Raw genomic sequence first — 15,340 nt, forward strand, 5'->3', positions numbered from 1 at the left:
AGAAATGGTTCGAAAAGTAAAGAACCGACTTGATCGAGACCCGCGTCGCAGTTTCCGGAAAATGGTTCATGAGCTGAACATATCGCAATATTCCATTCGCAAATATTGAAAAATGAGCTCGGAGTAAAGCTAATGAAATTTCATAAAATGCAAGAACTTACACCGCAACAGAAAGAAAATAGAATCAAAAGACCGAATTTGGTTTTCTCCGTTGAGAAAACATTCGTTGTCCAGCAGTTTGTAAACAAACAAAATGATCGTGTTTCCTTGCCAAAGAGGTCAGCTGAAAATGTGCACCTTCGGTTGGCCACCAGAACTCAAGCGCCGGCCATGGTGATATTGTGGGCATCCATAACAGCCGATGGCCGCTCTCCGCTCGTATTAATCGACCGTGGCATCAGCATAAATGCCGAATATTATCGCGAAAATATTCTGGAGGGTGTATTAAAGCCTTGGGCACGCAAACATTTTAGCTGCAGACCTTAAACATTCCAACAGGGCTTAGCACGCGCCACACAAGAATGGTTACAAAATGAGGTTCCTCGCTTCATTTAAAGCCATCAAAATCTCCGGTTACCTATCCATTGGACTATTGTATCTGGAGCATTTTGGAAAGCAAGGTTGGCATTAAAAAATACCAAAGATTCGATCACCTCAAGCAAGCGCTTCGCCAGGAATGGGGCAAAATACCGCAAAGCAAAATTCGGACACCGTGTGACGGTTTCATTGGCCATTTGAAGGCCATAATTCGTGCCAAACCTAACCAATTCGAACAAATCTATAGTTATTCTAAAATTTGATGATATTTCCGACATTTTTTGCTTTCATTCAATAACATTAAAAAAAAGAAAAGTGTGAAAATTATGGCGTTTGACGTTGTGCAGCTTTTTTAACTCACCCTGTTGAGGTACTATCTCTACCCAGTATTTCAAAAACAGCAGATTTTATTTAATTTTAATGAGAAATATTCCCACAGATACTCCAACTACAATACAAACATATAAAGATAATCCTTAAAACATAACCTTTTGTTTCCATTACAATATATATTTTAGCTTTTCTGTCTAAATTGGTATTACTATTACAAATCAACACCATCCAAATATATGTTCGGGTCTGTACATTGATACGTAATAATAAAAAAAACTATATTGAATGAATGGCAGAACTACAATTTTTTAATCGGTCCATATATCATGTCTGTATCGGACTACTTGTTTCTAAAAAAAATAAATTGCGTGAAATAAATTATATTAATATATAGCCTCCTTTGAAATGCATTCTAAAATATTTTTTTTTCATTCTTGAGTTGTAAAAAAATATTAAACCACATTTAAACATTTTTAAAACACACACATTTATCTTTTAATCTTTTCAGATCCGTTTCGTTAACTATAAAATATCACTAACACTTAACAAAAAAAGAACTTTTTTTTGATCTGCTCCTAGTCTCTTATAAGCCCTGCCTACCATGATGTGTCGTCAACACACGGACATACCTTAATATATCGCGGATATGTTCCTCTCTATAAAAAGATATTTTAAGATCACAAGCCAATCGACCAGGTTCATGGTAAGAAGTGTATAGAGACTATAAAACTCTAGCTCTTGTCAAATGTTCTTTAACTTATTTATTTTTTTTCTTCTTTTTTCATTTGAACACAACCAATATTTTAATTTTTTTTCTTATTCAAAATACATTCAATACATACAATAAAAATTTTACAAATGCAACGAAATTTCACAGAACAGCAAATGCGTTGGTAAACTACACACCGATTTAAAATCATATTTTTTGTCTAATTTAGTGACTTATAAAGAACCTTTGGGATTGGATTAAAATACACACACATACAAACACTTAATTGTGAACTATTAATTATGTATTAAATAGCCTAGAATTCTATGTCAGATATCACTTTTATCAGGCATCGTCAGATTTATTGAGAAGTCTACAACGAAATGGATGGGTTGGTAGTGCTGGCATTATGAAATAATATGAATTTGGGTATTCATAACATACAAGGAGAGGAGGAGGAAGGTCCCTAAAGCAGAGGATTTGAAGATTTATACAACACATTAACCCAAGAATAAAACTTTTGAACTAATAAATTGAACTTTTAATTTATATTCTTTCGGCTTACTTAAAAATGAAATTAATTCGTTTTCTTCAGATTCTCCAGAATCCGGGTTTGTTTAAATTTTCAACATACTATGGTGGAGGTTATAAAAATTATAAAATAAAATTATGGAAATTGCTTCACGTTTGGGCATAGTCACTATATAACAGTATCCCCCTATTTAAAGAAATTAAAAGTTTTAAAGTACATTTTTTAATGAAATGGACTGAATTTTGACATCTGGCGTTCTCAATGGATAACTGTTGTCCCTGTAAATTAATATTAATATGAGTCCACAATTTGATATAGCTCCCATGGAACCCTCCGCCCGATTTTTCTTCTTTGAAGGGTTTTTAACTTATTAACTTTTAACCTTTTTGCTGCGAGATTAACTTAAAATCAGATAAAGACTATATATATATATATATATATAAATATATATATATATATACCTATATATATATATATATATATATATATATATATATATATATATATATATATATATATATATATATATATATATATATATATATATATATATATATACCAGAAATACCTTTGCCAAATTTTATCGATATATATATATATATATATATATATATATATATATATATATCGATAAAATTTGGCAAAGGTATTTCTGAGCTGAATTTAATATATTTGGGAGCTATATCCAAATCTGAACCGATCTCGATAAAGTTTAGCAAAGGTATTTCTGAGCTGTTTTTAATTACATTCACCAAATATCGTTGTTACAGAGTGCATATTACAGCTGTGGAGGACAAAAATGACAAATCGGATGAACAATATATATGGGAGCTATACCTATATCTGCAACGATTTCGAGCAAATTCGGCACACTTATTTTCAGTCCTAATTCTGTCGTATGTGCAAAATTCCATACTATTTGGGCTGATATTAAACGTTTGGTGCACAATTAAAGGTAAATCAGAAGAAGATATATATGGGAGCTATATCTTGATTTTGACCGATTATCTCTAATTTCATTCGGGTTCGTCTCTGGGTCAAACAAATGACTTGTGTAAAATTTCATTTGGATCGTGCAAAAATGCGACCTGTATGTGTTTACAAAAGTACATGGACGGACGGACGGACATGCATAAATCGACTCAGAATGTGATGCTATGCAGATCATCAAAAGGAACTATGGGTCTATCTCGTTTCCTTTTGCCTGTTACAAACAAATGCACAAATACATAATACCCTGACCTCCTTGTGGTGTAGGATATATTAATCCAACATTCTCTGCTTTAGGTTGCCCAAAGGCGTTTTTAAAGGTAAAAAAAACTTTGTTGGAATATTAAAATTTGATATCTTAAGAGAATATTTGCCTCAGGACAACTGCATTAGACCTAAAGCTGGTTATGAAATGGTGAAACCGCTTGTAGTCGATATACTGAGTATTTTTATAGAGCTCCAGGTGCAGATACACATTACTAGTCGCTATGAATATATGCCTGTAATAAACCGGTATAGCCTTGTCGTCAATTGTCTTTTGCTTACTCTATACGCGTACGGAAATTAATTTCTGAGACTATGGCCGCCAGAACGTGAATACGCGCGACACATTTCCTGTTGCGATATTTCTCCCTAAGAACCCGATCCTTTGAGAACGTTTTCTGATGGGACACATAATTTTACAATTTTCAAAACCATTTGATGTATTTTTTTTAAGAAAAGATTTCCCATTCACTTCAATTCAAAATCTGATTGTATCCTTCGCACAGACCACTTCGCCAACGAATCCACATCACTTTTCATTGTAGACTTGAACAAATTATTGCATTATGAGTTAGTTGTGGTAGTAGTAGTAGTACAAAGCTGTGTGTTATTTATGCATGCATGCATGTATGAGTGTATATAAAAATTATACATTATTCCTTTATGCAGTTGCTTTAAGAAAATATTTGCGCCTATTTGCTTTTGTTGTTTGTTGTGGTTGTTGTTGCACTTTTAGTATGGTCGTTAAAATTGTTTGTTTTGTAGTTGATAAAAAAATCAAAACAAAAATTAAAATGTTTTACACTTATTCATTTTTTGTTGTTTTCGTTTTTGTTTTCTTTTTTTTTACATAAATTAACCTGAAGCATTGCCTTAAGATGTAAAAGTTGTTGTTGCTTTAATAAATTGTTGCATTTCTTAGATAGTTTGTTTGTTTGTTTGTTGATTTTGTTTTCTATATTAGCTTGGAATAAATATTTGTATATATATATAAGTGTATTTCTTTTTGGGGGGTTTGGGACGACATTGTCCTTTTTACCATTTTATTTCATTAGATTTGTTGTAGTTGTTGTTTGTTTTGTTTTTGTAAATATATAATTTGAAGTGTATAAGGAATCAATCGATGCTTTTGTTACAATTTAAAACATATTTTAGAAATCACATCGATTTCGTTTAAAACGAATTGTCGCAGAATTCATAGCCATAAAATATAGCTGCAATTATTTGAAAAAAAAATCATCCAAGGCTGGGGGAAAAGTGGGTAAAACGAATAAACTTGGAACAATATTTCATCGGCTTGACTTTATGCATGTTTTATGTTTTAGAGAGGCTTCTATGTGAGTTGTAAAGTTTGTTATCCACTCGATCAGTTTTCCTTAATTTCAATTTGGACTTGTGGCTTTTTGTTTTGTTTTGTTCTTTGAGGACGTTTTAGTGTTATTTCGGTGTATATATAGAAATATGAAGACATAACTTTTTTTTTGGTTTTTCAATTCTTTTTTTCTTGTTCTTCTTAGTTGACAGAGTACATACATGTATAAAAAACAGTGAAGCTGTATAATTTTTGAAAATTGATTTAAGATTGTTTTTTCATTGTTTCGTTTTAGGTTCCGGTACAGTTTGTTTGTCTGTTTGTTTGTTACCAATATTTCAAGCTTAACTACATTTTTACACTTTCCCAATAGGTTTGTGGTTTGCGGTTGGTTGTTTTGTATGTCTGTTGTTTGGTTGTTGGCTGATTGCTAGTGGGATTCTCTATTTAAGGATATAGTAAATATTGTATAGATAGTTAGGTATATCAATTTTGTTTTTACAATAGTTGTAGTTGTTGTTTTTTGGTTTTGGTTTTAAAGAATTATTTCTGTAAGTAAAAATAAACATTTAATCAGACTAAAATACTGTTCATTGCTTTTCAATATTCACATTCTGTTAGACATTTCAAATTGTGTTTTAATTTGTATGTTTTTGTTTTGTTTAGTTTTGATGGGGTCATTGATGGCTACTCCCTCCTTGGCCTTGCAATGGACTTTATTCCCTTTTCGATTTAGAATGAATTAATTGCTACGCCTTCGAGCCATTGGCGTCCTCTTTGTCATCGTGGCGTTCATTGGAGTTATCACGTTGCAGTAACGAACGATTCTCGTCACTGGAGCCGCCAGCATCACCGCTGCCATCATTACCACTATCCGCAGTTTCACCGCGTAAATTAACATTCGATGTAAATGTTGTTTCAGAATCTGCGAATTCGGTAACGAAAAAAGAAAACAAATTGTTAATAAAATAATATTTAATTAATTTTATATTTTACAATACATATACATATGTACGCATGTTATTATTGCTAAAATGTTTATAAAGCCAATTGTGATTGAATTGTTTTGTAAATACATGTCATTATATTATGTGCCAAATTAAAAGCGAGTTAATTATCATGAATAAAAAGCTGAAAAGCAATTGTGATGTCATTTGAAATGTGCTGGAGGTGAAGTCGGATGTCAACAATGTTAAGCTTGGCTATGTTGAACAGTGCAAAATATTGAATCCTTTGGTTAAAAAAATTAAATTATATTTTAATATTAATAATTTATCGAACAGTGTTGGGCTGTTTGTTCGGGATACCGTAGCATTTTAATAATTTATTATAATATGTCATCTTGTAAACATTACTAGCCTGAAATGTATCTTCAAATCCTCTGAAAACATTTTACTAGGAGCTTATAAAATCACACGTACTACTTTACAAATAAATGTTAGTATACATTTATTTTCTAGAAGAACATCGTTGGTGTAAAGGGTACAGGATACAAGTAAAAAAGTAAAAATCTTTGAATACCCTCCACCATTTTGGTCGATTTTAGTAATTTTCAAAAAAATAAAATCCGTTAAAAATTCTGTTAAAATCTTAAAAATACCGAATGTAGCCGTCTACATAGGCATTGTTTGTCATAAGCCATTACAATATTCAAATGCGAAACTCAGAAAAAATTCAGTGAATAATGTAGCTGAAATCATCAAAATACCGAATATAGGGAGGTACCGTTGTATTGGGGCTATACGAAGACGTGGAGCTGCACAGACAATTTTCTGTCATAGGCTGTAGTACCCATTACGAACTTCAAATATGAAATTTAAAAGAATTCCGGTGAAAATGTCGCTTAAATCACCAAAATACCGAATATCGGGAGGTACCATTTTATGGGAGCTATACCAAAACGTGGACCTACATGACCCATTTTCAATACCAAAAGTCCTGCAGACATAATACACATTTGAGTAAAATTTTATCAACCTACTTAATTTCGTTCGGAAGCTAGCGTGATTTCCACAGACGGACAGATATCGCTAAATCGACATAGAATTTAATGCTGATCAAGAACATACATTATATACTTTGTGGGGTCTAAAATAAATATTTCGAGGAGTTACAAGTGGAATGACAAACTTAATATACCCTCCTTACAATGGTGGAGGGTATAAAAATATTTCGAATCTATATCTGTAAAAGAGGAAAATGTTTGAACGTTTGATTGTATGTAATTTATAGAAAAAGAATTTTCCTGAAAATTTCCATACATACTGCAGTATCACCTGTTAGTAACATGGGCTATATAAATTTTAAAAATTCCACTTGGAACTGGAGATATGGCTCCAAATCGGAGTTACCTCCAGAAGATTTATTTTTGAATGCACTTCTATTAATCGGTTATAGATACATTCTTCAGATTAAGAATGTGTAACGGAAATCGGTACAGAAATAAATTTGCCAAATTATCCTAAAATCGGCTCAGATTTGAATATAGCTCCCATATATACCTTGGGCCGATCTCACATATTTATTGCATCTGTAATGAGTGACGGAAATTGGTACAAAAATAAATTAGTGAAATTAAATTGAAACCCGTTCAGATTTGGATATAGCTCCTAACATATTTTCGACCGATTGCGTTTGTTTAATACACCAAACACGATTCCAATGAAATTTGGAATGAGTGACGGGATTTAATCCGGAAATATAATATATTATATTATATATTATTAGCCCAATTTCATTAAAATCTGTTCAGATTTGGATATAGCTCCCATATACATTTTCTGCCGACTTCAACCGAACACAATAATACATATCGTGAAAAATGGAATAAGTGATGGATTTTTGTATAAAAATAGGTTGACGTTTGGATATAGCTCACATGCATATTTTCGGTCGATTTGGTATATTTGATGCACCATATCTCTAACCACAGAATATCTGTATATAAAATTTTGACTGTATATAAAACCAACAGGGGTAACGAAGCGCACCGGGTTCAGCTAGTACTTATAATAAGAATACATATTTGCGCTAATTTTTAGACTAAACAAAAAAAAATATTTTACTAAGTTGCATTTTTTGTCTAATTCGTCATTTATATAAAAAAAAACAAGTAAGCAAAGGCTACAGTCGAGCGGAGCCGACCGTTGAATACCCTACAACACTATAATAAACGATACATTTTATATAGGCGGTATACTCGAAAGAATTCCACAAGATATTGTGACAAATAATAAAAGAAAACCATCAGGTTTCGTTCTCTAATTTTCGAATAATAGCAACTTGAACTAATTTGCTCATTTCCAATTTATTGGAAGATGTTGCACGTAAATGGTCTTCCTAGATCTGGAACCAATATTTCCCAAAGACCTATAATATCTCAGAAGTGGCAAAAGATTTACATTTATTATTGGTTTTTGACTAAAACGCATCTATATGAGATACAGACATTTGACTATATTCTTCAACGAAATCAGCCTTAACGAAATAGTCAGAAGTGCGTCTTTCCTGTATTTGTGAATTCTCCAAAAAGTCACTGGAATGGATATTTTCGTATTTTGTCTACAAAAGTTGGTAAACTATTTCACACATTGAATATTTTTGGATGGCCATCCAAAACTATTTGGCTTTTGCAATGTCCGGTAACCTCCATTCAAATGCGCGTGAGGATCGGGCGATAATTACAACTTGCTGACAATTTTACAGTTTTTTTTGGTCCATTTCAACCCCTAAATATATGGCGATCATCTCCAAAAAGAGAAGGCTTCTATTCTGACCCTCATCTGATCCCCATTCAAAATTTCGTAAGGATCGGGCCATAAATGCAATCCGTATATGATATCCTGATATCCTAACTACTAAGTTATGTTAGCTGTAGAAATATTACCAAATGTTTAATTCAAAATGAAAATATGCCAAAAATGTGACAAAATTGAAAAAAATATGAGAAAATTGTACAAAATCAATATTTTAATCTTTAGAGAGATATTTTTATGCGATTTTTTAGACGTTGTTTCATTCCTGCCAAGAGGCAGTCGAAATCAGTTCAGCCGTTTTCGACATATAAGAGATCTTTCAAGCATATATTCTTTGATAGACATAAATATCGCACATATTTTGCTATATATCTGTTTTGTTGGATCTTAACATCAATGTAAAGATCAGAAGTAACCTTGTCATGGCTTTGTGATTTTGCCGGGATTTAAAATATTCGCGGTTTAATGAAAAATGTTGAATTTTTTCAACACAAAAGATATGGTCTATTTTACCCGCTAAATATTATCCGATGACCACCCAAATTGGTAGGCTTCTTCCCCGTCCTAAACTCTAGCTACATGCGAAGTTCCGCGTCGATTGGTCTATAATTGCGACCTGTATAGCTACTGCAAAATCCAACATTTTTTCAGTTTTTGGTCCATTTCGACCCCTAAATATTATGCGATCATCCAAAAGAAATAGGGTTCTATTCTGACCCTAGCCCAACCTCCATTCTAAATTTCGTGAAGATTGGGCCATAATTGCGACCTGTAGAGTGATTACAAATTAACATGGACAAACGGACGGACGGACATACATAGCTAGATCGACTCAGCTCGGCGAGATAGGAAGATCCATATATACTTTCCTATGTGGGAAACCAATATTTCGAGGTGTTACATAATTTTTGGTCCAATCAAACTTATAATACCGCCAACACATAGTGTTGTAGGGTATAATAATATTCATTGAAAACCAACTAAAATTGTCTAAATACCATGGACTTGTATGTCTCATTTGATTAAAAAAATCCAGCCCTCCACCATTTGTAAATTTTCCAAAAAATCCATTGAAAAAATATTGGTAAAATAATAAAAATACCGAACATCGTTACCGTTTTATTGGGCCTATACGAAGATGTGTGGCCATTGCTATATTTAAATACCAAAATAACGAATATTGGGAGGTATCGTTATATGGGGGCTATAAGAAGACATAGATCCGTATGAACAATTTTCTGTCATAGGATGTACGTAATTAGGAACTTACAATTCCACATTATAATATTTTCGGTGAAAAGAATTCATCAAAATACCGAATATCCGGAGGTGCATTTATATGGGGACTATACCAAAACTTAGACTTATGTCGACAGTGGTATGCAAGGAAGGACCTAACACATATCTGATTAAAATTGTATGAACTCACTGAATAATTCGTATCAACTATGAATATTTATGACTGCGTTTTGAATTTGAAATCGGATGGGACCAATATATTGAAGCTATATCTTAATCTATTTACACGAAATTTGCGGAAGGTATGTCCATGATGTGCGTAACCGTTCGTATAAAATATTATTGCTATAGAGCAGTACTTCCCAAAGTATGGGTTGCGTACCGCCAGTGGTTCGAGAAAAAAAATATTGTGTTGGTCCTGGAATTTGGGACGGATTAGAACATTTATTGTGGGTAGAACATGAAAAGCTACGATAAGTTGTTGGTTGTGAATACTACATTATTTAACTAGATGACACTACCGCCTTTCAGAGCTTGTCTCTTTCTTTAGATATGGCAGCATGAAGATATTTTGTTCTGTTAATCAGTTATTCAAGCAATGAGCGAAGAAATTTTCGGGAAAGGAAGAGGAATGGATTGAATGAGCTGTGTCGGTGTCGGACGGAGCGTAGGCTAATTGCGGGAAAAAATAGGGGCACATAATTGGACTATTTGAACGAAATTCTAAATAAAAGGCTTTGTTCTGAAGGGGTTACAAATAATCTAATAAATTCCTATTAAAGGGTCATTGTTGTTATTATTACATTACTCTGTTCAGACGTGAGCAGTGCCATAAGACAATGCCAAACTCCAAATTATATTTCCTGCATCTGTCGTGCTTATGGTGGATTCGAAACAACATTTGAAAATTAGGATCCATGTGTATATATCGATATACACGCTATTCGCAACCAAATACGCATCTAAATAGAGGTGAGATGTGTAGTCTTTATATACCAGTGATTTCATCAAAAAGTGACTTTCAGTATTTAAAATATTAGCGGTAGAATGGAAATTTTGAATTAGTTCTCACAAAATTTGTATTCCATTTCACCCGCTAAATATTATTTTATGACAAACCCCCCACGCAAAATTACCATTAGTTTATAATTGCGACTGTAAACCCAAGACTTTTGACCCACTTTATCCTTCTCCAACAATAGCCCTTCATTCTGGCCATAAGCCAATCTCCAAATTAACATGTACAAACGGACACACATAGGTAGATCGACTCAGCTCGGCGAGATAATAAGATCGATCGCGATTGTGGGTCTAGGGCCAATATTTAGAGGTGTTACAACCCCCAATGCATTGTGTTGTAAGGTGTAAAAGTTTCAGATTTCATCAAAAACAAGCAAATTTTCTCCATTTCTAGATACGTTCGCTATCCAGAGAAAAAATACTGACACGATTGACGGGGGGGCCACGGCTTAAAGTATCAATATTTTTAGAAGGAAACCCCGAGTGTATTGAACATCAACAGGACGACGAAATTTTGCTTAAATTAAAATATTCGGCGAATACCTTTTCCAAGTTACACGAACTTAACTTGTATCTGTTAGGTTCAAACGAAACTGACATTCGAGCTTTCGTGAAAACGATACTTTTGTGGGAAAGTTGTATTGAGAATGGTAAACATGATTGTTTTGAAACCCCAATAGCTGAAAACCAAGTGCACCCAAACATGAAAGTACTTTCTGCAATCGCCTTGCACGTATCATTGTTAAGAAAGATTTTTATGCTTTTTTCGGGGAGGAGATAGTCAACTCTAAAATTCGAATTGGATTTGTAACAGGTGTAACCAATAGGTGAGTCGCAATTTTTTAAGCCTTTCTTAGCGGGGTCGCAATCCAGTAACTCTGGGAACCGCTGCTATAAACTATATACTGAAAGTCATTGTGCAAATCATGATGCGCATATTACGCGTTTGGGCGACTTAAATAAATCGGATGAAACATATAATTTTATATTTTAACCGATTTTTTTTATCAACATTTGACGTAAATTTGTTCTTATGTGCCATGGTATGATATTAAACATTTGGGATCGGTTACCACTAATTTCAATAGAATTCCACCTGGGATTGATCAAATGAATGGTGTCAAATTTACTCGGATAATAATTGCGGCCGTACCTTGTTTACAAAAATACATGGACAGATGGATGGATAGACCGACCGACATGCATAATGCATGAATCATTTGCCGTCCTCCGACTAACAAAAATGCTAACTGGGAATACTTTTTTCCAATACTGGTTCTCATTAACTCAAGTGGCCGGTAATTCATTTAAACAGGCTCTTTGTTCCGTATCACAGTCAAACATAGGTCGTGGAGGTAGTTATAACCCGTAGCGCTAGCCGTCCATGGTAATCGACCCGAATAACTAAGCCCGAACATACGCACAGTGAGCTGCCGAACCCGAACGAGTTCCGACCCACATAAACATCGTTTGGTCTAGACATCGTTTGCTGCACCTACCTTTAGCGAGCTGCCGAACCCGAACGAGTCTCTATACATCTGCGAAGGCCTATGCATAGGGCTCCGAGCACATCCACAGTGAGCTGCCAAACCCGAACGAATCTCTATATATTCAAATCGAGTATACAGGGTGAGATGAAAAACTGCAACTAACTTTAGACTGCTGTCATTTTGCATTTTGGTGAGAATTTTCCAGAAAAAAAGTTATTCGTGATGGAATTCAAGCGTGATAGTGTGATTTCTTTATATTTGGGTGGAAACCCACAAGTGGCTATTGTTAGGGCACTACAGCATTTAAATGCGAATAAATCGTTTGTGTCTCGCATCACCTCTCGTTGCCGTGCTACTGGTAGCGTAGCCCGACGTCAAGGAAGTGGACGGAAGAAAACAGCAACATCAGCAGTAATGGTTCGCTAAGTAATGAAGCGACTTGATCGAAACCCGCGTCGCAGTGGCCGAAAAATGGCTCGTGAGCTGAACATATCGCAATATTCCATTCGGCAAATATTGAAAAAGTGGGAATTAGAGTTCCTTTGATGAGAAAACATTCGTTGTCCAGCAGTTTCTAAACAAACAAAATGATCGTGTTTACTTGCCAAAGAGGTCAGCTAAAAATGTGCACTTGCGGTTGACCAACAGAACTCAAGCGCCGGCCATGGTGATTGTGCGGGCCGCCATAACAGCCGATGGTCGCTCTCCGCTCGTATTAATCGACCGTGGCATCAGAATAAATGGCGAATATTATCGCGAAAATATTCTGGAGGGTGTATTAAAGCCTTGGGCACGCAAACATTTTGGCCGCAGACCTTGGAAAGCATGGTTGGCACAAAAAAAAAAATACCAAAGTGTCGATCACCTCAAGCAAGCTCTTTGCCGGGAATGGGCCAAAGTACCGCATAGCAACATTCGGGCAGGGTATGAAGGTCTTATTGGCCGTTTGAAAGCCATAATTCGTGTCACAGGCGACCAATTCGAACAAATCTAAACTTATTCTAAAATTTGATGCTATTTCTGACAACTTTTTTGGCTTCATTCAATAAAATTAAAAAAAATAAATATTATGGCTTTTGACTTTGTTGCAGTTTTTTTTCGCACCCTGTATTGTAATTTAGTTTCAAAATCAATAAAACACCGACTTTTGCCCCCCGGAAAGGGAGAAATCTATTCTTCTTATTTCATAAGGTTTAGTGCGTGCTCAAGGACTCAAAGAACGCTCTTTTCGTTCATCGCTATTTAATTTGCCTCGTTGGTTCAGTTTGGGTTTCCTGATTAGTGCCCGACCTGGCTCTGAACATAAGCGTCTATAAAGACTCAAGTCAACCATTTCGTGGTCTACCGTTACTCAAAGGTACTCTCGCGATCATCCAAAAGGACAAAAACCAAGTAGTTAATTCCGTAAATAAATAAATTTTTCTTTTGGCGGTCTAATACTGGAGGCAGGGTTCCAATGAGACAGTTACTCAAAATGTACTGCTCGCAATATTAAATTTCAAATGTTAAATAGGTAAAAAACACTTTAAGCCTTTAGCGTGATATTTCGTATTTATTGAATCACAATATTTCCTGCAACAATCTCATAGAACTGCGTCCGAAACTGACTCATCAAGAAGAAAGAGTTCGGGCATTTATGCAAATACCCAAATAGTACCCATTATCGCTTTCTGGTTTGCTATATCAAGACAATATTCAACTTAAATTAAAAAATAAATATTTTTCCTGCTATTTGTTTTTCTAAACATAATAATTAGTATTATAATTGTTTTAATTTATTTTGTTATATTATTTCCAAAGGTATTCCAACATAGCACTGCTCATCGTTGTTAACTCCCACACTTCACCTCACTTACTTAGATGTAGATGTACGCAAATATCTGTAATGGGTATTAATGTACAAAATTATTAAACAGCTGTTATTTACAAAATTTATAGAAATTAATTCAGTAGACGTTTGATGACAATAAAATTAAGAAAAAGGTTATTAATTATTTTATAATGAATATGACTTTGTTAGCAGAAATCGACCTGAGAAGTATGTATGCAGTATTGTGATCGTGTGCGTAGCTATTAAACATTTGCCAGGTGAATAAGTGCAACATAACAAGGTTTTACTGTGCTATTTATCATAAGTTTACAAATTTGAGTTGCTGAAAAGAACGACATACAAGAACTGTACCACCAAATATTAGGGGATTCCACAAAAACATAACCAACATAACTGGAGAATTTTCACAGACGGGCAGATAGAGAGATAGAGAAGGAGGAGACATGCTTCAAAGGTGGTGGCTATCACTTAAAATGCAGCATCGAAAATGACTGACGGATGAATGGAACAAATGATGGATCATTCACAATTGTTTGATTGTTTAATTGAAAATAGAAGTTTGGTATTAGTGGAGTTGTAAAGTCGCTATAAATTCATATTTTATTTTATTTTTATTTAATTCATTTCTTTTCTTTTTTTTTTTTGTTGGTTTGAATCAAACTTCTCCGTGGAGTTCGTTTGCTTCTGTTTCTTTTGCTTTGGCATATTTACCTAAACTACTGTCTCTATTCGTTGAGTCATAACGACTGTCTCCTGACAGATGTGAAGCGGCGCCAGCACGGGACAGCACCGGCTTAACTTGTCGCAGAGCTTGCTCCTCCGCTGGGTAGCGAGGCGTCTGGAATTTGGTCGGCTTTGATTGTAACGTGGCCGGGCCTGAGCGTTGTTGCATTAGGGTTCGATGCCTAAGGGGTGGTGGGGATATTGACTTAGCTAAAACTGAATGAGGTAATTTATTCGGTGAGTAATCACTGCCTGATTCGCCCTGTCAATGGGAATAGCAAAAAATACAATTACAATTGATTAGTTGTTAAGGACAATCCGTAGTTTCCGATATTTGGATACCTACCATTACTGTGCCATTGTCAGAGACACCTGAACCAGACATGTTGTCCGCCAATAGACGTTCACTTTCCGGATCCGCCAGCACACGTGACACATCCGATTTGTTCTTGAGTATTGATTTCGAGCGGCGATGATGCTCCAAATTCGGCGATGCATCTATTGATTCTATCGATGAGGAATGTTTACTTTCAAATTTGGCTAAATAATTACAAGCAAGCAAAAAACAACACCAACGTATATACATACATATATCGAGGCAGATC

At 34.6% G+C, this 15,340-nt stretch overlaps 1 protein-coding gene across 1 annotated transcript in view; it reads right to left on the reverse strand.

The window, feature by feature from the left end:
- Positions 1-4,540: 4,540 nt before the first annotated feature.
- The window catches only part of LOC101900306 (potassium voltage-gated channel protein Shab), a 270,640-nt gene continuing 259,840 nt past the window's right edge, over positions 4,541-15,340 (reverse strand). The window contains exons 11-13 of the mRNA XM_059131692.1: positions 15,082-15,275; positions 14,724-14,997; positions 4,541-5,602 (exon numbers count right to left, since the gene is read on the reverse strand). Coding sequence (XP_058987675.1) covers positions 5,427-5,602; positions 14,724-14,997; positions 15,082-15,275 — 644 coding nt within the window. The 3' untranslated portion in view covers positions 4,541-5,426. The remainder of the gene's footprint in view (positions 5,603-14,723; positions 14,998-15,081; positions 15,276-15,340) is intronic.

The sequence above is a fragment of the Musca domestica genome, unplaced genomic scaffold (assembly GCF_030504385.1).
Source record: "Musca domestica strain aabys unplaced genomic scaffold, Musca_domestica.polishedcontigs.V.1.1 9, whole genome shotgun sequence".
Lineage (NCBI taxonomy): Eukaryota > Metazoa > Arthropoda > Insecta > Diptera > Muscidae > Musca > Musca domestica.